This window comes from Parasteatoda tepidariorum, chromosome 6, assembly GCF_982258835.1.
Source record: "Parasteatoda tepidariorum strain Cologne lab strain chromosome 6, Ptep-v5.0, whole genome shotgun sequence".
NCBI lineage: Eukaryota > Metazoa > Arthropoda > Arachnida > Araneae > Theridiidae > Parasteatoda > Parasteatoda tepidariorum.
Window position 1 is genome coordinate 88,981,063 of NC_141760.1, and position 25,416 is coordinate 89,006,478.

General features: G+C 28.7%; 1 protein-coding gene across 2 annotated transcripts in view; it reads right to left on the reverse strand.

The window, feature by feature from the left end:
* Positions 1–25,416, reverse strand: part of LOC107452035 (uncharacterized) — a 212,979-nt gene that overhangs the window by 10,363 nt on the left and 177,200 nt on the right. For both annotated transcript variants that reach the window (XM_021147066.4, XM_021147065.4), the window contains exons 2-7: positions 16,908–17,012; positions 15,739–15,839; positions 6,675–6,832; positions 5,600–5,745; positions 5,206–5,284; positions 2,945–3,089 (exon numbers count right to left, since the gene is read on the reverse strand). In XM_021147066.4, the coding sequence (XP_021002725.2) occupies positions 2,945–3,089; positions 5,206–5,284; positions 5,600–5,745; positions 6,675–6,832; positions 15,739–15,839; positions 16,908–17,012 (734 nt within the window). The remainder of the gene's footprint in view (positions 1–2,944; positions 3,090–5,205; positions 5,285–5,599; positions 5,746–6,674; positions 6,833–15,738; positions 15,840–16,907; positions 17,013–25,416) is intronic.

Sequence of the window (25,416 nt, forward strand, 5' to 3'; positions counted from 1 at the left end):
TCAATATCTAGAGAAAACATGGAAAATTTACAAAACAATGAAAAAAGGGAAGACAAATTTATAAAAATCCGGAAAATAATCTTTTCATCAGTTCACTCGATTATATCAGTAAAAAGGAGTGCTTTCTAATATTGTATCAATATAGCCAAAGCAAAATATATCAATACAATAGTTCTACGTTATACAAGATTTGTTTTATGGTGTTAACTAAACGAACCTCTTGAAAAGTGTTTTCTTATTTTTCAAAGTTATGTTCTAAAACAAAATTTGATGTACTATGAATTTTATAACTTATAAATTACTGTATTGTTAATTTTTACTGCATTTTGTTATTGCAATTTTTAAAAGCTACGTATGGGTTTTGCAATTTAGTCAGGTGTAACACATTCGAATTTAACGTTGATTTGAACAGAATTCAAAAATCTATGCGAACAAGACACTAATCATAACATCACTAAAAAGCACAAATTGATTTGGAGAGACAATTAAGCTAAAACGAAAAATTATTTATTACCAATGCAATTTATTCGCCTCTCATTTATAAGAATAAGAAAAAAATATAGAATCAAAAAGCTTTAAAAGGGAAATCTTTTCTCTTAATTCCTTGACTTATGAAACTAACATTACTTTGTCATCAAGTGAATGAGGTGACTATTGATGAAATGGAGCATCTTGAGAGTTTTTTTTTACTCCTTTAAAATACTTCTTTATCAGTAATTTCTAAATTTTTCTGGAAAATGTGTAAAGCTTTATTCAAGGACCGCAAATTCCCTTTTATGCTAATGTGGCTTTACATAAAGAAACTTTTGAGACAGTCCACAGAATTGAACACAGATAATATTAATCTTAGAACACAATGCAACCAATGACGATAATGGTTTGACAGTTTCCTATTCCGAATCAAAAAAGCTGATAATAAAAGCAAATTTTCACAAAAGGATTGAAAATACAAATCAAGTCACTAAAGAGGTTTTTTTTCCGCAAACTGCATTCATTAGTTAAATGACTTCCTTTTTGAATTTCTGACAGCTTTATGTGAGCCATTATCATTTTATCATTAAGAGCACCTTTGGGAATTATTACATTTATTGTGTCTTTAAATTAATTCATAAAAGAAATCGATTTTAAGGGTTATTTGCAATGAGAGGTTTATAGAAACTGTTAAAATTTCTTAATGGAAATAAATTTTTTTAAATGTCTATCGTTGCCTTTTCATGCATTCACAATTAATTTTTCTGTTTATATCTTTTTCATAAATCTATATTTCGAAAATTAAATTCTTTTTCTATTTTCTTGATTTGAACTATTGATTAATTGAACTATTTTCTTATAATTTAAAAATAATTTCTGCTAATAAGTAAGCTAATGAAAAGATATTAACTAATAAAAGTTTTTACGGCTAACTTATATCGAATATTGTATGCTTTCACGATAAAAGAGGTGGCTATCAATTTTCAGAACTATCTTATAATAAAATAGGAAAATATTATGTGAATTAATAGCCTATTTAATCAATTTTAATCTAATCTTCATATTTTATATGTAGATTTCAGAAAAAAACACTTTGAAATTTTTTTTAAACTATTGCTCGGATTTTCTCATAATATCGTTAAGAAATTTTAAGAGTTTTTATAAACCTGTCACTGCAAATAATCCTTAAAATTGATTCTGTTAATGAATTAACTTAAATAGATAATTATAACTCAATCTTAAAGGCTTGAGGGGTGACCTCAAATATGCTATTTAATTAGTGCAGCCGATAATTCAAGTTAAGAAATCAGACACAAAAACGTACTTTCTTTGAATAAGCACGCCCTTTATTTAATGTATCCGAATTTCTGTCTCCCAAAGTAGAAGAAGTTGCCGCAATCTGGGAAATATGGTTTCAATATTGATCAGGAGAACTGTCCAAAGTTTGGACATCTTAAAGTTAATTTTTATTTTTACGTAATTCTCCATAGCTCTAGAACTTTTTATGCGAATTTAAATTTTTTAAACACAACGTTTATCCAAAGATAATTCCATGCAAAAATATTTTTTAGTATAATTATTTAATATTTTCATTTGTTTTTTTAACAATAGTCGAATAAATTTTAAATTGTAAGGTTTCAATACGATTTCTTGCATAATTTTAAATGACAAAAAAAAGGCTTGAACGAAATCCATCGAATATTAACAGTGAAATCAATTATTTTTTTTTAAAAAAGGGCAGTTACTTAAAACATGATTAAAGTATAACTATTGTGGACATATTTCCCAAATTTCATCCCCCCCCTATATCATGGGGATAGAAATCCGATTGCAAGTACGCTTTTACGTCTGATTTCGTATTTAAAAATATCATCTGCACCAATTAATTAGTATATTTGAGGTCATCCTTCCGAATCATCAAGATTGAGTCCTAATACATGAAAATTCACTCAATACAACAAAAGTTATCCATGGTGGTGAATTCGTTGCGCATACTACAGTTATACATGAATGCTAAAGTGTCATAAATAACTTTCAAAGTCTTTAGTTCAAAAAGACCTCGAATTGTGAATTAGGTGATTTCTCAAAGACTTCAACGTACTTAAACCTTAATCCTTTAACAAGGCATTTGATTTTGAACTTTCGAGAACTCATCTTCCAAATAATTTGCACAGTATTTGCTTCCAAAAACGCAAATGCTAAAGGTACAACAAAAGTGCATTCCAAAAGAGGAATTTGAAAGTTGTTTTTTGGTACTTTTGTAGAAAAGTACATAACGTGTACCTAGCTAAAATATTAATATCGTATTAAATGGGGGATGCAATATACACTAGATTTTCAGCAGTTACAAGATCGTGACTGAAAATTAATAGTCGCTTGAAAATCTAAACCTCTTCCAAAGAGGTAGGCAGCTGAAATGCACTGCATAGGATGCATTGAGTGTCATATAAGAGTTAAAAATAAATATTCCTACCTCCATACATTGCTGCAAACAGACACTGACTGTTGCAAGAAAAATGACAAAATCTGAGCTCTGAAACTTGAAGGCACGAAATTGTGATCTCAGAACACCGGCTGTTGGTGGAAATACATCCAATACAAATGGATCCACTGAACACCTAGAACAACATACTTTCATTAAAGAATTGCCATTAATATTTGTTAAACTGATAGATAAACTGATTTCAAATTTATTTTGAAATTCTATTGAATCATCCTTTTCGAATTTTTAAAAAAATAAGATGGTTCTCATAAATTACAAAAAAATATAATCAACTATAAATTTTAATAAATATTTTAATTTGTACTTTTGTGACCCAATTTTAATTTTAAACAAACAATGCATTTGAAATATATAATCTGTATATGTTTGTTTATTGCACTAAAAGTGATACTAAATGTAACATTAAAAGCTAGTAAAATTCTTTCAAATACATTAAATGTGAAGAATGATTTAATAAACATTGGCTTAAACTACATTTTTTATTATATAATTTTAAGCAAAAAATTAAATTAAAGCAATTTTTCTTTACAGTTTCATACAATACAGTTTCTTTACAGTTTCACAATGAGCTTATTAAAATCTAATAATTTTTCCGCAAAAAAGAACATATTTTTATTTTCACTTATTAGTTTCAAGATACTCTTATAGTATATGAAAATGAACTGAAAATCACACATTTATTAATTATTACACATTTCTTTAGTCATATTTTATTGATTAATATTTTTTCCATCTGATAAATCATAAATAACATGAAAAATAAACACATAAATAGAATAACTTATTTTTTAAAAAACTCATTTCATAAACCGTAATAAAATAAAAATTAAAAGCATTAACTATGTCCGCAGTTGACTATGTCTACGCTCTTGACAAGCCTATTCAAGAAGACAGCCTACCCTGGTAATCTGAATAGTGATTGCTTTTAAAATCTAAATTGCAAATGGAAGGAACAAACGTGCTCAGGTCTCTGTCCATACTAATCAATCACAACATCGAGTTATGCCCAACCAGCTAAACTACTACTCAACTCACGTGTTTGTGGTCGAACTCAGATTGTTCGCACCAGACATAATCAACCATTTATATTCCTCATCTAGGTGTTTGAATTTACTGAATGTATGAAGGTAATAGTTAACATAATTATAATAAGTTTTAGTAACACAAACATATGAATGTATATAATAAGCGTTTACTTAAGTCTTCTATAGGATATTGTCTTCAATCAAAACGGTAGTTTTGATAATTTTTTTTTCTTTTTGCTATTTAATTTCAAAATTGCATGTACTAATATTTACATGAGTCTGATATTAAAATATAGAAGTGCACGAAAATAAAAACTACGTTTTTAAAATTTGTACTTGATAATATGGTAGAAGCAACTAAAAATCATTTTATAAACCTCAACTAGCAGAGTAGAAATTCATTAGTTTTCATTTAAATTTTTATCGTAGTATTATTCTATTAACGTAAAGGAATTTCCCGAAGTTAATCTTCAAAGTAGCTCCCTAGTCGTTGAAATAAACCGGAACTAATAAAGGAATGCCTTTATGCAGAAACAGTTTTAAATCAAATCAATGGCGTTTTCACAAATTACAGGTATATTCCGAAAAAAAATGTGTCAGATTATGGAATTATTGCAACAGTAAAATAAATGCAGACCAAAAGAGAAAATTCATTCCTGAATAGGATTAATTGTGAATTTTTCATGGCACAAAATGCGGCATTACTGCGCTAATTTTAACGTAAAAATTTTCCGATTACAAGAAATAAAATTGTTATAATTCTGACTCTAATTATTCACATTTATTAATTTTAATTTAAATGTAAAAAAAAACGTCTTAAATTTTGATTTTAATCGCAATTATATGAAACCATGGTTGTTTTCGATAGCATCATAATTATGATTTTATATAGCCACGATTTCGTTTTTATATAACTGTGACTTAAAGTAGTCAACGTTGCATATTATTTGTATCTGAAATGAAATTATAATTTCAAATATAGATTTAAATTTAAAATACAAAGTATCAAAACTTTCCATAACCAAAAATAAGACTTTAGTCTATTTGGATACTTAATACACTTATTTTAGTAGAACAAATGAAATGCAATTAGAAAGCATAGTTTTAACATTCTGCATATATATAAGTGAAGTCTAATAATAGTGAAGATGTCATTATTATTATTATAATAATGATTATTATTGTAAGTATTACTCTAATACTTACCCGTTCATAACAACTATTTCTTCTATACTACGTGTAGGATCTGCTAGTGTCAAATACCGCAATGAAATATCATAGTGAGCTATTGTAAGACAAAATGGATGTTACTTAACTAGAAATTATATACACACACTAGAGAAAAACAGCTTTACGAAATGAATGAAAACTTTAATTTTTAGTTTTTCAAACAGTTAAAAAAATCTAATGTTTGAACTCAAAAAAATAAAAATAAAAGGCAAATATAAATCATTTTAATCAATTAAAAAAACTAAGTAATTTATTTTTTCTATTAATGGAGGGAAAAAATCTAATTTTAAGTATTGTATGTAACTTCAAAATTTTGACTCATCTATGTGACATATTTCCCGAAACAGTAATTTTTAATAATTATATTTACCCGTTGATTCTTTGTCTAAATAAATGAGCAAATCCAATAACGATCCAGGATGAACCACTGCGCTTGTGTCGATCCTTTGACCTCTATTTCTTACAGCCATATTGACATAAGGAACTATATCATTGTAAACCTCAACGGGTGTAGTTCTGAAAGAGATACAAAAACTTTTTTGTCAAATCTATGGAACCATAGAATATTCTAGCCTAAACTGTGTTTGACTTGGTCAATATGCAATAATTTTTATGAAGTTTTCAATAAAATGACGGCATTCATTTGAATGTAATTTTTACTATAAAAAAGTTACAAAGTTAAAAATCACAACTGCATGTTGAAACAACTAATTATTAACTGTTAACTCTGCAAAAATTAGCCAATTAAAAAATACGTAATCGTAGATTTTCATTTCTAGCTTAGCTTTTTTTTAAAAAAATTGAAATTTTCGTTTATAGCAAGATATTTTGCATAAGCTAAACTGTTCCCGTACCCCTGGGGGTACGCGTACTACACTTTGGGAAACACTGATATAAGGGAATCTCACAGGACAATTTTCACTGTTGAGCCGGGATAGCCTGGTTGGTAGAGCGTAGGACCCATGTCCAAGCGGTAGTGAGTTTAATCTCCACCGGCCGAAAACTCCTCAAGTGCAAAATGGTGATTGGTGTACGCTAATTCTGTGGAGGACGAAAAGCCCTCAAGTTTCCGTAACAAATCAATACGTCTGTGTGTACCGGATCGGAGATTGATCATGCTCTGGTTCAGGTGAAAATAACGACATGCGGATGGATGGATAGTGCGGATTTCTAAGATGAAACTTGGGTGCATTGCAGTGAGAACTGGAGATCAGTAGGTGAGATATCACAAATTTCACCACTGATAGGTTAAGCAAAAAACTGCTCGCCGACTCAAATATATTACATTTTCGTGTTTAGGATGGAACATATATTATTTTTCAGCAATAAAAAGATTTTTTTTTCCGGTTCAAAATTCGAAAAAAAAATCTCACAGAGAAGGGATTAATCAATTAACTTAGGGTTTTTGTATACTTAAATAAAATAGAGTCAAATAAAATACTTACGTTGGAGCTGTAAAATTGTATGGCACACTTTCTCGTAACCAGTCTTGTCTGACAAATTCCATATTAAAGTCACCAGGAATAACACACTGTACAAACAATAGCTCTTTATCTTGTTTCTGCGATTCAATGACAACCTTGTGATAAAATATTCTATGTCCCTGTAACAAATGAGTTAAGTACCAAATCATTAGAAAATAATTTGAATAAATTGTTGTTATACTCTCATGTGAAGACCTTATGCGGTTTAGAGTAGCAGTCGCAATTATACGATCTCCCTCATTTTGAGCATATGCTTCGGCTGCTGAGATAACTATTTCTAATTGTTCTAAAACTATCAATAACATTTTTCAAACTTCATTTAAAATTATTACCTCTAAATAAATTGCAATTTCAGCCATTTTTATTGAAAATACCATTATTTTTTTTTCTTTCAAAATTTCAACAAATTATTTGAATAAAAAAATTTTAATGATAGTATTTTATTAAACTGTGAACAAATACAACCGGATGTAGCGTGATAGATAGGAGTGAGCAAATATCAACTCACTTGTTTATATTTTTGACGGCATGTCCTGTGTCGCACTAGACTCTGTATGCTGCAACTTTTCCATTTTTATAAAAATCAACATTTTGGTACATTAATCTTAAAAGTATAAGCCAATTAATAACTAATTATATATTTTATCAGTGTTTAAAAATTTTATTGTGTTGTTTCCCCTTAAGGTTGCAGGAAATTTAAGCTATACGGTTCAACAAGCTCTAAAGTTTCCAAGAGATCGATGTAAAATTATTGAACGCAATATGAACGCCCTCGTGCAATGTCAAAAATAATAGTTATGCAAAAAAAGTACAAAATGCTACTAAAAAAATTATTATTTTATATAATTTAAGAAAAAAAATGAGACGTTGAATGATTCTGTTTGTCTCCTATTGCGGCATTAATTCAGTTTTAAGGCCGGGCATGATCTCTGAACCTGCAATGATATACCAGATAGTTCCTTGTACGTGTGTTTGCAACTTGAATTTTGAAAAATTACACTACTAAAAATATCAATCAAAATGTTCTTAGCTGGATAAATAAGACATGTGTTCAGTCAATAAGTAATCAATAATAATAATACAGAGCAGATGTAGGTGACAGAGAAGGACTAAATTTATTTTACTTTTGATTTAGTTACATCTTATTTCATATGGAGATGTATCTTGCTGGCCTGCATCAAGAAGCATACCGCGAGAGCTGAGTACAAATCATTTTTTTTATTTAAAACAATCAAGGAAGCAAATCTGCATAAATCGAAAAAAAAGGTAAATAAGTGAATAATAATAATAATAACTGCAAATGTGAAAGAAAAATTAAAATAGCAAATAACTTAAAGGTTAAAAAATTAAAAAAAGACACCCAATGATCAAAAAGGAATCAATGTCAAAGTCAAGTTGTCCGAATATCCGAAGAGTTTCTTGAGCCGGGTTTGCAGTCTCAATTCATCATTTTGTTGTTCTCTCTGATTTGTTTAAATTCTAAAGATGTAAATTCTTTTGATAATTTTAATCAACGCAATCCTGATTTGGAATGTATCAGATCAGTAAAAAATGATTTCTTGGGTATAATTCCTATTCCTGATATCTTGGTAAAGTGGGCAGATAAAAATGGCGTGATCTTGGACATCCAAAGCATAGCAAGTTGGCCAAAGTTCCATTTTACCATAGTGCCTTTGAACAATACATGTTTCAATATGAGTATTTTATTGTTTTATAATTTTTAACAATTTTTTTTCCTTCTGTAATACGAAATTAGTTGCATATGGCCAATGAGATATAATAGGTTACTTTACATCATAAATATATATATATATAATAAAAATGTGTCATTAATTTTCGTATTAAAAAATATTTGAAATGATGGATGTTCAGGAAAAGTTTCAAATACAATGTATCATAATTTAATGCATTCCCAATATTGTTTTTTTTTAATCATAAATCTGAAATGTTCTTAATCACCAGTAAGACATCTTCTCCAATTAAATTGTCCTTTTCTCAAGGCATTGGGCTTTTAAATTTATATTTTTATTACTGTACAAAAGATTAATTATGATTATTAAATAAAGCACTCCCTAGAGAAACTGCTAAATTTCCTCGCAAGCAAATCTAATTAATTAATACCAGCAAGATTAGTTAAAACTAATCTTATTAGAAGAATTCTATCAAGGCAACAAGAAAATGTTGCTGTTGCCATAAATAGAACTAGTGTTAGAAATTAATTAAGAAGTTGAGTTCACGAAAATATTTGAAAATTTAATTATATTCGCTTTCTCTTTTTCATAATGGGACAAAAGTACAAAGGTTGAAAGAATAAATTAAATTATTCTGTAAAAATAGAACAATTACAAATAAAATAAAACAATCGGGGGAAATGTGAGTAACTAAACAGATTATATATGCATACGCAAGACATATTTTCAATAAGCATATTTAAATTTTCACGCAATCGAAGAAATTTCGATAGGCTTTGGACTCTTATTTTCTTTTTTTTTTCAAGAATAATGATTTTTTTTCACGTATGCGAGTTATGACAATAATATTTAAAAAACGAAAAATTTTAAATTATAATATTTATAAAACGCTTAATTCTTCTTGTCATTAGCATGAAGTGTACTCAATGAAACTACTTAAAATATGCAAAAAATGCATGATATGGGATTAACAGCTATCAGAATATTTTAATGTGATGCAATTTAAAAAACGGTAAGTAGAGTTTGCATCTATATCAGCAAAACATATGGGGTTGCTTTAGATGAAATAAATAATTTTAATCAGTTACACGGAATACTGAAAGTAATAAAAACCGAAAAGTATATTAAACTAAGTCTGAAGTTGAACTGAAATGATTAAAAACCAAGCGCAAAGGGAAAAAAATACCGTTTATGTTGATATAAAGAAAACATCTCTTAAAATTTGAAATACATTCTAATTTGCTCGTAAATTATTTTCTGCATTTAAATGAAAGTAGTCTTTTATAACAATTAAATATACCACTTTAGTATGACCTCGAAGAGAAATGATTCTTTTAAAATTGATGAATAATGAAGTTTGACACATTCAAACGAACAGTTCGAAAACTTTTAGTTTGAAGCGAGATTTCGAAATAGATTCGAAATTTCTGGATACAATCAAATTAAATTCTGAGGTGAAAACATTATAACCATGCATCTAACTATTTCTATAAAAAGTAAAGTGTACTAGGGAATTTTTTAAATGGTATTGTAAAAAGGAAAGCCATACATATTTCAATTCCATCCAATAATTGCACAATTGAAGCAAAATAAGAGTAGCAAAAAGGGAAGAAGAAAAAGTCATTCGATAAAAAAAATCGACGTACAATGTATCGCCATTTACGGACCGCCATGATTAAATTTTTTTTTTTAAATATTTTTTTATTTTATATAAACGACTTAAAACTCCTCATGCACCACAAAGTATAGCATGAGGCTTACAGTTGTAAGCATAGAACAAAAAGAAGAAAAATTTACAAATTTACATTAAAAACAAAATTCTGCAAGGCCGCAAGACTTTCAATACTTTTGACCAGTTCCGATAAGACAGGAGGCCAACAAATATTTTTTATTTAACGATCGAATCTTTATGTTCTAGAACTTAATCTTAATGGTTTGAAGGGGGTGACCTCAAATATGCTAATTAATTAGAGCCGAAAATATTTTAAGTTAAGAAATCAGACACAAAAACGTATTTTTTCTAAACAAACATACCTTTTTTTCGACGGATTTGAATTTCTGATTCTCAAAATATAGGGGGTAAATGTAATTTGGTAAACATGATTCCTATAGTTTGGTCAGGAGAGGGGTCCAAAATTTTGACTGATTTTCACCATATCTCTAGAATTTTTTAAGCGAATTGAAAATATTTTTGCATATATACTGAAAAATTTTGCATATATTGCGTAAATTCGTTTATCAAATTATAATTACATGCAAAAATAGCTTTCAATAAATATTTATTATTTTTTATTATTTAATTTTATAATAGTCAAAAAAATTTGAATTGTAATGTTTGCAATTTTTAACACCATTTTAAAGAATGTAATTTTACATGATAAAATGCAAAATTGGTCGAATAACTCATGAGAGATTGATTTTTAACGAAGCAGTATTTTTAAAACTTTATTTTTCAGGAATTATTTGACCAATTTTGTTAAATTCTTTGAAATGATACAAAAAAATTGTGTACTTTACAATTCAAAATTCTTTCAACAATTTTAAAATAAAATAATTGAAAATAATAAATAATTAAAAACAATAAATAGTTACTTAAAATTTCATTTTGCATGGAATTCTCTTTGAATAAATGAATTTCGTACGAAACATTTTCATTTTGTTAAAAAATTTCTCGAGATATGGAGAAATACACACAAAAAAAATTAACATTAAGTGGTCAAACTTTGTATTGTTGTCCTTAACAAACTTTGAGGACCATAATTTCCAGATTGCGGCTATCTCCTATATATTGAGAGGTTAGAAATCAAAATTCGAAAAAAAATAGGAAAGTTAAAAAATTATTATAAAAATAAAAAAAAGTTTGTTTATTCAAAGAAAGTATGTTTTTGTGTCTGATTCCGTAACTTGAAACATCGGTTACGTGAATTACTTAACATATTTGAAGTCACTTCCTTGAATCGTTAAGATTGAGTCCGAGACCGTAAAGATCCGATCATTTGACCAAAAGTTTCTTCTTTTTCATTCGCTCACTGTATAGTTGCGCTTAAAATATTTTAAAATACAGAGGCACATGCAAGTTACTTCTCATTTCACTTTGTCATCAAAATTGCAGTCAATTTTAACGAAGGAGGTTTATTAACCAAATTCTTGACTTTTTGAAGAAAAAAATACATGTAATGAGTTCTATCAAAAACAATTCGGCACAAACTGTAAAAAAAATGATCAAGAAACTTCCTAAAGTACAGTCAAAATAACTAGGACTCACTCACTTGAAACAAAATGTAACACACCAGTTTCTTAATTGAAATCGCCTACAAAGACTTGTTGTTTTGTTTAAAGGAACTTTTTCAAAATTGTATTTTTAAGCCTGTTTTTCTCAATTCAAAATTTTTCACCTGGTGGTCAAGATTACTCGATTTTAATATACCTATTACATTAAGACGACTTGGTAATTGAATTTTTCTAAACTAATTTTTTTAATTTAAAAAAAAACTATATATATATATATATATATATATATATATATATATATATATATATATATATATATATATATATATATATATATATATATTTCAATATTTCAATTCCTTGGAGAGAGTATATTTTAAAAAAAAAATTATATTTGACTGCCTATTAAATGTTATTTCAAGCCTCATGATGATTATGACTTTTACGGGCAAGCAAGATGTCGTAATAATCTCTTTTTACTTAAAATTTAACTACAGAGAAAATTAGGTTGTAAAAGATATATGCATTATTTCACAAAAGTATTTGCATTTAAATAATGTTCGTGCTTATGGTAAACTACTGTGAAAAATGATTTTTTCTCGATGATAACAAAACACACCCCTTAACATTTACACTGTGGGGAGAGTAGATATCGACCATGTCAACCTTCATCTATGAAAAGGTACCCACCATAGAATCGAGTTAGCATGTCATATATATACTAGTGAATCGGAATTATATTTTTGTAGTGGTATATACACTACAGTACACCTCCTCCAGAATTATATCTGTGATGGAATTCAATGAACGAATACCACTAGTTGATTCATTCCAGTTTTGTGAGAAGCCGGGAGAGCTGTTTTAAGATCACTGTATATTTTGAGTACTGAACATGAGAGCTGTATTAAGTTCACTGTCGTGGATTGCCTTTAGCAGTCGAATGTATACAGGCCGACGATGCGTGTGATAGAGACTGAGAAGCAACAGCGCGAGGAGATGGATAATGTAGCAGTCACAAATCAACTTTTCAATGTGGATCATCTGTCCAAGTAGGCTAGTTCAGATTGATGTGTGTGGTTCTGTCAAGGTAAAGATGTTCACATCACGTCCGAAAGTCACCCACGTGGGGATGGTAGACATCGACAATGTCAACTTTCATCTATGAAAATGCACCGCACCAAAGAATCGAGTTAACATGTCATATATACTAGTAAATTTGGATTATATTTTTGTAGTGGTAGATACACTACAACACTAAAGAACTTATTTAAAGAGCTAATTTAATTTAATGACAAAGACAATGCTATTTCTATGTAAAAGTTCTGAAGATTCAAGTTTGAAAAATATTTTTTTAAGCTTTTGTAAGTCAAGTTAATTACTATTTTACTTGTATACGTCATTCCTTATGAATTTTGACCTAAAGTATTTATTCAAAAAAGTAAAGAGTTTTTAGATTTTGTCTGTATATTGATAAGTTATCTCATGATTATCTTTCCATTTTAACATCAAGTAATTTATATAAAGTATAAACAGATAAATTGTTTCATTAAAAATATTTACAGCTCACCGATTCGACAAGACAGTCACTTTTAATGATAGTGGCTGACATTCGGGCTATTAAGTTTAAATAACGTGCCAACTGATGCCCACTGCTGAACCGGAAGAGGAAATCTTTGGCCACTAATCTTACGTCTTGGAATGGACACTGACACTATTAAACCGTCCATTTCCCCTCCACTATGCCGACAGCTATAATCACCCTGTGATAAACGGACCCTACGTTTTATCGTTTGTGAAAATGCAATTGCCTCTTTAGCAAATAGGTGTTAAATTATTCGTAAGTTTTCATAAGAGGAATGGAATTCTTCGTATTGAAAATCAATTTTCTGCTTCAGTCTAATATTTGGAGACTCATATTTAATGCAGAAACACTGGAAAGATCCTATTTTAAGATGCGTTGTCTGGGCTATTATTAAAATTTATCATCTTCTTTTCAGTTCAGTACGTAAGAGAACACTGATAATTGAAAACTGAACATTGAAAATTGAACATACATTGAAACCTTCACCGACAAATATGCCACGAATGTTTACAAATAACATCTTTTTTCTGAACTTTTCATTGTACACAAAATTCAAGAGTGCTAGAAAATTTGTAACAATAATTATAATTTATGACTATGAATTAAAATTGTGGTGGCATAGGAGTTTCTGTGATTTATAATATTGTGTGATACTGCTCACAGAAGCATTAGGAGTTTCTGTGAGCAGTTTTATACTTAGATAAAGGTCTTTGTTTACATAGATGCTTATGCGCTTAGAGGAACCGCAAAATATCGCCATGTAACTATCGATGCCTATGGTGTTTAATTAGTTTTTGTCTTAGGCACTACTAATATTATGTCAATAGGTTTTTCTCATAGGTACTAAATATATAATTATTGGTGCCAAGATACCTCTACAATAGGAACCATGGTGATAGGTCCTTATGGCTCAGCGAAAAGGATAAGTATCGGATGAAATTGCTGATCACGGTATGGTTATCATTTGGAAGAAGGAATTAAATTTTAAACTTGAGGAAGCTCTTATAGAGTTTTTTTATAGCATTTGAACTTACTTGACATTTTCTTTTAATATAAAATCTTATAACAGAAGAACAAGTTATTTGGAGAACAAGGTTAGCCCAAAATCAGGTAACTTTTCTCCATGAGCTGTCTTCTTTTTTCTTTAATTTTAAAGAAAAAATGGTATTTTCTTTAACGTCTTTTTTTAAACTTTAAAGAAATATTTATTTTGATTGGGATAGAATAAGCAAAAGTAAACTTGAGAGCAGTTAAGAAATCATCACAAGAATTCATTGTTTTTATAAATTGCAATTATACTAGACACTTGTTAAACTGTTAGATTCTCATTGCAAAATCTCTGTCGGTAATTACTAGCAGAAATAAAGAGGATTTATAATTAGCTATGTAATGTGACTTGTGCAATAAAAAAATTATAATAAATCTTAAGAAATTTTTTCTGAAAAGATTTTACAGCCTCGTTTGCCTGGAAATGAAGTTTTGAAAACACGTTGGCCAGAGAAATGCTGTACTTCCCCACTTAAGAAAATGTTAAAATTTTTGCGAATTTATCTACGTATTTTCTAGAGTGACCTCTATCACCTTTTTACCTGGTGATAAAGCACAACCAAGGTTTTGAAGAATCAATAACAGCAAGATGGAATTGCAAGGTTTTCTGCATTGTTTTTCGAAAAACTGTTATACCAAATTTCAAAATTAATTTCAGAGCTCGCCTACTAACGGAGCGGCGAAGAGCAAAAACAAAAAAAAACAAAAAACTACTAAAAATCTACGTTTTTTTTCTTTTTTTTTGTTGTGTGAGAGATTATCCCAACTAAAATATTGCTCAGTCGTTTTGTTTTTTATATCAAGATACAAAACAGTGTTCTGATGCATTTGTGGTAACTATTATTCACAAAACATTTTTTGAAACAGTTTTTAATAGATTTTCTTAGTTAACACTACCATTTTCATTAGCTAACTCGTTTTAATTGAAAATTTAAAAACAACCCTATATTATTATAATTTTTCTCAGCTATTTATGACAAGTAAACGTGCATGTTTATGTCAATCTTCACAAAAAGTTTTATTATTTAATGAAATTAATCATAACCAATTTATTTTATGATTTTATAAATAACCATCGTTGAACAGCCGACCCAATTTTTTTTCTAACGTTCAAATACGTAGTCTTGTAATTTCAAACCCAATCCAAAAGACAAGGAAACTCCTTGATCAAGTATTTGGAGAGAGTTTCCTTCGTGGAGGACTATTTGATGGAGGACCATGATAACCTCCCATGGTTAGCCTGGCGGCAATGGGACTCTAACGCATAATCTGTCTATCACTGAGGATATTTCACATCAGCATAGTGGTAGGTGCTAGCCGGATGCGGAATTCATATCGACCAGTCATCGATGAGATTAGAATCTGGTTCATCTAATTGGAATAGCGAACGCTTTATCCCTAAAGCCATAGTGGTTCAATCCAAACCTATTATTTAACCACTATAAAATTTAAAATGAAAATGATGAATGTTTACCGTTTGTTTATTGAGCATCTTCGAGACTCCACAAGATAGCCCGCTATCATTCAGATTCAATCGAAATAAAACTATATTCTGATTGATTTTTGGCTCACAACCTATAAATAAAAATAATCATTAGGTTCATAAAAGTCAATAATGATTAAACAATTTAATTAAACAAGCATGAGAAAAATATATTTTAATTATTCTGCAAATAAACTCATTAAAGACCAAAAGTTTTTTTCTTATTTTTTGCATTTCGGTTTTAAGTTTTTGAGTAAATTATTCAAAAGACAAAAATTTTTGACATTTAAATGCTTTTGAAAAACAAATTTTCGTCATATTGTTCTTCCGTAATGATTAATTTGCATTTTCTTAAGCTGTGATTATTAAGATGATATTATTATTTATTAAGTTGCATTTCTGAGCAATTATTCGAGATTAGATTTTTTAAAAATAACAGGAAATTTTCTAAAACTTTAAGGCTTTTGCAAAGCACTTCTTAATTTATTGTTCTTGTGCATATATTATTAAGTCGCATTTTCTTAAAATGCTGTTATTAAGTTGCATTTCTAAACAATTAATCGACCTCGCACTTTTGAAAATTAACAAGAAAATAATTGATTTTTAAGAGCTTTTACAAAGCAAGGTATATTGTGAGGTATGATTGGTATATAGTTGCAGCGTATTCCTTATTAAGTTGCATTTTCTCATAAAAACAGAAGCTCATTTTCAAAGTTAACTAAGCTTTAGACGCTAAAATATTAAAGTTTCAATTTTGAAAATGCATGCTTGATTTCTCTGTTATAAATATCTATTAAAAATTGAAGATAACCTATTAATTTTTAAAATATGAGTTATTCCTTATCACTAAATTTCGCACAGACAGAACTTAGTAATATATAAAAAGTTTATTTCTTATAATTTAGTATCTTGATATTTTATTATACAAACAAATTTTTTTGCATGTTATTATTATGTTTTACCATCTAAGATGTTACTTTTTAGAATACATACTTATTGTACAGTAATTAAAACAACCTGCGATCATTAGTTTTTTATAACTTTTTCTAAATAGATTTTTAGTATTTTAGATAAAAAGAATACAAATAAACAAATAGAATAATACAAATAGAATAAGAAAACAAATAAAGTAAAATACATGAAAAAAAAACAGTACTTACCAGGGTAACCTTTGAGATTTTGCAAATAAACAATCGAAGACGGATGATTTGCAAGATTCATATTAACAGTCATTATCTGTGAACCACACGTTACATTGTAGAACACTGAAAAAAAAGAAATATTTAAAATAGTTGAAATCGTTATTATTTTACGTGCTCAAGAGATTGTATTTTAAATATTAGCATTAATAATTACATTGTTTGAACTAATAATTAAACAGCTGAAATTAAAATAGTGCAAAATTTGAAGAAAAAAAACATGCGATAACATAAAATTACACTACATTGCGTAAAAAAGTGAGGTTTTGTGATGAATGAATTACTGAGATTTTAAGCAAGAGGCAATTTGGTGTTTGCATTCGAGAAGAAGTGAAAGGATATTACCTATCCATGAGGTTTAAATAAAATATAATTGGATACTTGTAAGCGATGTCAAACATAAGGGACGAACCTGACTGGTTTCTGATTCGACAAATACCATGGTTTTTCCCACATGACGTCAATAACCAATCTTCTAATATTAAATCCAATGCCCAATTTTAAAATTATACAAGTGAATAATTAGCTATTTGTTGAAACTAGAATAAAATTTCCGCAATTGGTTCATCAAAATACATAATTCATGATTACAAGTCATTTAAAAGACATTATGAAAAATTAAGAGGTTAAAATTCGTAATCTTTTGCTTTTACTTTTCAACTATGGTTTTTATATATTCTCTTCTAAGCAAATTAATTTGAAATGCAAAACCTGTTCTTCTTGCTTTCAGGGAAGAAAAATACAACTGGAAAGCGAGTTATATTATCAAAAATTTAGCAACATTTTCTTTTAATTTATTTACAGCATTGAGTAATCAATTCACAACGTGAACATATTGATCCTGATGTTTAAACTTGTAGGCTTGAACATAAATATTAACGTGCCATATATGTAATTTTATGTGCCAAACTAACCCTCAATCACGTCAAATGAATGAGAATCACCAGAAAGTTTTCATGGTTAACCGGGCTTTAAATAAATTTGCCCATTACAATTTATTTACTAAAGTTTTAATCCCAGCCTATATCACAAATAAAGAAATCTAGAAAGTTGAATGAAGTACTGCTACAATTCAAAATGTTGAAATTACGATTCAAATTTACAACATTTGTTTGGTGACAAAAGCTTTAAAAAAACCTACACACATAATTTCAGAATTTTTTCTAAAAGAAAATAGAAACATCAAAGAAATATTTCATCGCCTACCAACACTTTTTTTTCAAAAGAATTCCTTTAAGAAATATTTTTGAAACTTAATTCTATAACAAATTAATGACATTATTATTTTCCACATTGCTTTTTTTTAAAAAAAAACAGCCTAAAATCAGCTTCATGGTTAGATATTTTATGAGATCCCAAATTTAGTAGATAGAAATATTCGAGTAATTTAAAACGCCCGAGAATTCATGTTATATAACTTATAGATAGTTCTAAATAAAATTTCAGTAAATATTCAAAATGTTTGACGGTTATTAAAACAAATATATTTAGCGTTTATTATTTTTTTCATGAAATCTCATTCCCCCTCTATTAATACCTACATTTCACTACACATGGGTGTGATATATCAGCTCATCGGGGATATTATATCCAGTAATACTATTTTGTTCACCGTCGCTGAAAAGTCGACCCAATTTAGGGTCTACGATTACGTGGCCTTGCAATTTTGTACCCAATCCAGAAGACAAGGGAACTCCCAAATTAAATATTGAGAGAAATTTGCCTTCGTGATGAACCTGAGATTTGCCTTTTTGATGGAACTAACCTGCATTTGCTTTACATGAAGAGGAAAACTACTAAAATCTTCCCCGGAGAGCCTGACGGCAAGGGGACTCTAATCCACTATTCGTCTACCACTGAAGATATTTTACGTCAGCACTGTGGTCGGTGCGAACTGGGTGCGTAATTCTTATCGGCCAGCCAGTATACCTTAAAACCATCCAGCTTCAGATCGATGCTAATCTGTTTATCTAGGAAGCAAAGGTAGCCGGTGCGCAATGCTCACTACATTGCATAACTAATGCCATATGTTATGAAATTGTGAAGCCTTAGCCTCCATGACCGCACCCGGTAATTTTAATATTATTAAATATTAATTTACATAGTTGTGTCAAATCTTTATAAAAATCTTAAGACCATGTTCTTCATACGTCATTTATATAAATAGATAAAAAATGAGATGAAAACCATCCAGCTTCAGATCGATGCTAACCTGTTTATCTAGGAAGCAAAGGCAGCCGGTGCGCAATGCTCACTACATTGCATAACTAATGCCATATGTTATGAAATTGTGAAGCCTTAGCCTCCATGACCGCACCCGGTAATTTTAATATTATTAAATATTCATTTACATAGTTGTGTCAAATCTTTATAAAAATCTTAAGATCATGTTCTTCATACGTCCTTTACATAAATAGATAAAAAATGAGATGAAAACCATCCAGTTTCAGATCGATGCTAACCTGTTTATCTAGGAAGCAAAGGCAGCCGGTGCGCAATGCTCACTACATTGCATAACTAATGCCATGTGTTATGAAATTGTGAAGCCTTAGCCTCCATGACCGCACCCGGTAATTTTAATATTATTAAATATTCATTTACATAGTTGTGTCAAATCTTTATAAAAATCTTAAGACCATGTTCTTCATACGTCCTTTATATAAATAGATAAAAAATGAGATGAAAACCATCCAGTTTCAAATCGATGCTAACCTGTTTATCTAGGAAGCAAAGGCAGCCGGTGCGCAATGCTCACTACATTGCATAACTAATGCCATATGCTATGAAATTGTGAAGCCTTAGCCTCCATGACCGCAACCGGTAATTTTAATATTATTAAATATTCATTTACATAGTTGTGTTAAATCTTAATAAAAATCTTAAGATCATGTTCCTCAAACGTCCTTTATATAAATCGATAAAAAATATCAGCATTTTAAAATATTTTTCTAATAAGAAAAATTCTTCAAAATGGTGTAGACTACCATTTTGCAGTCCAGCTTATTCCGGCATACACTGTGTAATAAATAAAATTCTGCTGCCATATCTGGTCCAACTCTAACACTATAATAGTTCCTTTCGAAAGATGAAATATGTGAAGAATTTTATGATAGTACGAAACTTTTATTGTTAGACTTAGTCCGAACGTTTATTGACTGTCAAGACTTTCTTTATGAGATGAGTCGGATATAACCGATGCGGAAGGCGGAGATGGGTGTAGAAGTTTTCAGAATTTATGGCGTTTAAAGTTTTCCTCAACCCCTGCTTCATCGTTCTAACTGATTTTTAACATTTTGACTTAGACTTCTGATATTAATATGAAATGTACTGCAAGATTTAGTTTTGTCTGTGCAATGTTGGAAAATATTGCAAACAGGAAAAATAGAATTTGAGGAGGTTTTGTTATATATTCTAAAGAAAATTATATACACGACGCAAAATATTGAAAATATTACACTAGGGAACAATTTTTCTCTGTTTTTTGATTTAGGAGATTTTTTTAACAGATTTATATTCTTTCGTATCATTGATTTCAAATCTACAATCAGTTTTTCTCTCCAAGCTACAGATTTTTTAAATGTCATCTTTTATTATTTTTTTATTTTTATTTTTTAAAATGTTTTTTGCCTAATTGTAAAAGTTTAAAAACTTTATATATAACAGGAAATGCATAATTATTGCGACATACTTTACCGGGAATTAAAGCACATCATCAGGATTAAAATGGCACAGGAACTTTAGCCTGGAAATGTTGTCATACGCCGCTAGAGACACTCCTCTATTATGCTTTAAAACTGATCATAAAAGGAAAGTGTCCCTGACCGTGCTAAATGAAATTTCCAGATGTGGATCCGTATGAAATTTTAATCATGATAATGTGCAAACCTGACTCCTCTATAAGCTTGGTACACCTTTTACTCGACCCTATGTTCCATATGTAGCGCTTTTTTAAACTTACGCATTTCGACAAAAATATTCTGAAATACTTAATTTGTAGCTTTAGGAGAAAATTTAATTTCAGATTTGAAAATCCCTCGCGTATTAGGCGAGATCAATTTTTTACATTTAGATTTATTTGTGAAAATGCAACAAAAAGTTTGTTCCGCTTAAAAGAATAAAACATTTCTTGAACTATTTTCGAAACACATTTTAGCTGAATAAAAATGTGATCTTTATCAGACTTTGTTGTGTCATTTCCTTGATGAACTAGACGCAGCTCAAATTGCGCGTAGAAAAAAATAGCCGTACCTTCCAATGCGTATCTAAAAAATTGATGTAAATTAAAATGTGTGTTTACAAAAATGTAAATCATTTAAAACGTGAGATTGAAAAAAATGAGCGCAATTGTTGAAAAACGCCATAACTTTTGATTCAGTATTTTAGCGTACTGTTACGATCATTAAATTTTAAATTAAGAAAATTAATGTGTTGGTCACAGTGTATGTTTCTTTTTTTTTAATTAAATTTATTTTTGTCGATTTTTTTTTCGCCTTTTTCAAGAATGACGTAAGCATAAAGACTAAGGTTCAATGTTTAACATTTGACAGTGAAATGTTCGATAAATGATTCGTCTAGTTTCATTTAAAGGCAGTTTGAGTTATTTCTAAAATTCTAAACAGGCATTTGAAATTCCGCTTTTAAACTCAAAATGGCAATTCAAAGAGCTTTCATTGTTTTGAATAATTCAATGTTATCAGAAATTAATTATACTAGAGAAAATGGTGAAGCTCTTTAACATAACAGTATTTTTCAGTAGATGATAAGGTATTGAATTCAGGTTTAGACATTGCGATTTAAATATAAAGTGTTTCGCTTTCAGATTATGATGGATAGTTTCATTTAGTTCACCTGAAAGTTACCATTTTATTTTACATTTTGAAAAAAATTTGTTTAGAAAATATGCAGAGTGTTTTATCCTTATCAAAAATGGCGAAAACTATACAAATAAAAGGTTGCAAATTATTACCTAAGGGACAAGATAAAAATACTATCGAATCATAATAAATTATCACTAAGGAACGTGGAAATGAACAGATCAAAACTAGTTTGATTGCTGTTATAAAAAATTTAAATTTCAAAGTTGATAAATTGAAACACCTAAAGTCTTATTAGACAATCGAACTTCTGCAGGTGTTTTTCGTCATGCCCTTCGCATTTATATTTCATTTGATTTTGATGACGGTTTTGTTTTCCCTTTTCTTAAACATCAGTTTGCGATAATGTGAATATTATTTTGACTTCAAATGACTGAGATGAACTAGGTGAAAATATAGATCATAACTTGAAAGGAGAAACTATTTAAGACAAAAACTGAGAACTTAATGGGCATAAATTCCTTTAATTCTCTTTTATTAAATGCATGATCAATCAGTGCAAGGCATACTTTTAATCAGCTTTAAAAAATAAATCTATTTAGCAAATTATACTGACATAGATAATATAGAATAATGTCAGAAATAATGCCTCAAAAACAACTTACAGAAGAATACAAATGACCACTCAAACATTCTTCCCAAATCTATTCCAGTTTCTAAACTATCTTTTCTAACGTTCTTTCTTTATCCAATTTATTTATTTCTTTTTCTTTCTTTCTTGTTTTTTTTTTTTTTTCAAATTACATTATACATCTCATATTTCTTGTTTTCTATCTTTTGTTCTTCTGAATTCTTTTTTTTTGTACTTTTTTTTGTTACTTTAAACGCTTTAAGAGTGTGAATTTTTTCCTTTAGTTTTGGCAACAATAAATGTAAAAAATACAGTAACAAAAAAGTTCCTTTTTTGTACTGTGTGTGTAACATTTGGCATTATTCTTTCCTGCGCTCCTTCCTTTTGTTGTAATCTACATTTTTGAATTAGATTTCTACTTTCTTTGGATTTTTTGGAGGTTTTTATTCTTTCATTAATGGATTCGTTCCCAAGACAGGAAAAACAGAACGAAGAATCAAGAGCAAATGAAATCCTGAGATAAAGCTTTGTTTGATTTATGCTATCTACTAACTAAATTGTAATTAAGAAAGAAATCTTTATTCTCAATTGAAAAGTGTGTGTTACTTCGTTCTTTTGATTGCATTATAAATTATCTTTTGTGCTTATAAAGTATTATTTAAGCAAGCAGGTTTGTTTGTGAATGAGATAAATAATTAAAGGGTCTGTTCCTTTTTTTTAATAAATGTCCCCAAACGTCGGATTTTAATTCCACTTTTTTTCCCTTTTAACAGCTTTGCGACATTTAATTCAAGCATTTAATTTCGAAACCTGTTTCAATTTGCAAACTTTTTTTCAAAAAATTTCTTTTTCCTATCTGTGGTTTTAATCAATTGCAATATTTTGTTCCAGTTTGTTAAGCTTTTAGAAAGATTCGCTTTTTGTTTAGTTTATGTTCTAATTTTGCTACGGGATTCAGAACTTGAAATAAATATTATGACGCCACAAGTAGACATAGATTAGAAAATCATAAACTCAAGAATAATTAACGCATATTTATTTATTTTTATAATTTATTTTTCAGAAATTACTCCTCTTTTTTCTAATAGCATAATGTTTTCAAAACTTAGAGATGTTTAAATATCGGAGTCATATATATTTTAGAAATATAGACTCTTTACGAAGAAAGAGAAAACTGGCCTAATTTACATGGGGAATAAAATCTAAATCCTGGATAATTTTATGAAAGCTCAAATAGTGATTCCTGATTACAATTTTATTGAAAGAGATCGAATCGTTTTGCTCGGCCTATCTCCCGTATTTCTACCATTTAAAGCCTTGCAACTTAACCTGAAAAATTATAGTGCGCGAAATAATAACTTTAAAAAATTTTCTTAACTATGGATTTTTTTGTACTAAAATACAATCCTAATAATTCGAAGGATCAAACTTAAGTAAGCTAAGATATTTTATACAGACGAAATCAGACACAAAAACGTACTTTTTGTTTGAATAAACGTACAAGTTTTGTGACAGGTTTAAATTCTTGACCCATAAAATATGGGGAACTGTATGGGGGGAATTATATAGGGAATTTATGGTATAAGGGGAATTTTCTTAAATATGGATTTTTTTGTACTAAAATAAAATCCTAATAATTCGAAGGATCAAAACTTAAATTAGCTGAGATATTTATACGGATGAAATTAGACACAAAAACGTACTTTTTGTTTGAATAAACGTAAAAGTGTTGTGACTGGCTTAAATTCTTGACCCATAAAATATGAAGAAATGTAGCCGCAATTTAAGATATATAGTCCCTTTCCAAAACTTTAAGAATGAGAGTGGGAGAATTTTTATTATCTTAGGTTAATTTTATTTTATTCAAACTGAATAGTATTAAAACAAATGATACTTATTATAATTAATTTCACAAGAAAAATATGACTAATTTCAATCGAATTTCACATTTTTTTATCTAAAATTACACAGTTATAAAGGGCGTAAAAGTTTTTATACATTGAAATCAAGATGTTTAAGACAATTATTAAAATAAATAATAAAATGAAAAACGAATATCTTTTTTTGCGGAAAACTGTTTTTTCTTTGGATAAAACGGTTTTAATAATCGTGTGACCAAATTATTTTATTACCTTAAACTGTTCTAGAGATAAAGTGAAATGCACGAAAATGTGAAATTACCATAAAGTAAAAATCTTCGGCGCCTTTCTTTATCCTAACCTTTATCAGATCACAACTGCCTCCCATATTTTGAGGATAAAGAAAAGTTTATTTAAAGAAAGAATTTTTTTATCTTCTGGACAAATATTTCAGCCTATTTAAATAAAGATGAAAATCGAATAATTAAATCAAACTTTTTTGAGAAATTCGTTTTTTTCCTCCTACGTACGCGCTTGAACAATTGGAAGAAATTTTGAAAACAAGCGTTGTAAGGTTTATCCTTATAATCAATATCATTTTAAAATGAGAATTTAGTTTCGATTGCATAAAAATAATGTGGAATTCGATAAAATAAACTCTTTTTAAATGCAATGGAAATTTTTAAAGTTCAAAAGTGTTTGTGCTGCATATTAAAAAATAATAATAAAAATGCGCCGGTGTTCTTGCATACATTTGATTTTGATACATTAGCAAGCTATCTCATAGCTTATATTTACTAAGATCTTATCTAATTACATTTTTGCCCATATTTGAAATTGTTTGGCAAATTTTATGATATTAGAGATACAATTACGATTTGATTACTACTAAATGTATCTATGTTCATTTTAATGTATACATTCATTTTTCCTAGAGATTGACCTAATAAGAAACTGAGCTTTTTGCGGAAAAATTGAAAACGAAAACGAAGTGTAAGCAAATTAAAAAGAAAAAATAGAATCAGCGAAAAATCACTTCAAAGCAACAAAAAAAAGTTTAAAAAAATAATGTTATAAGCCTTGGAATACTTTAAACCACAATAACGTAAATTTGCTGAAACCTAAAATTTATTCCTGCATTTAAACGCAATATATAACAGCGCAAA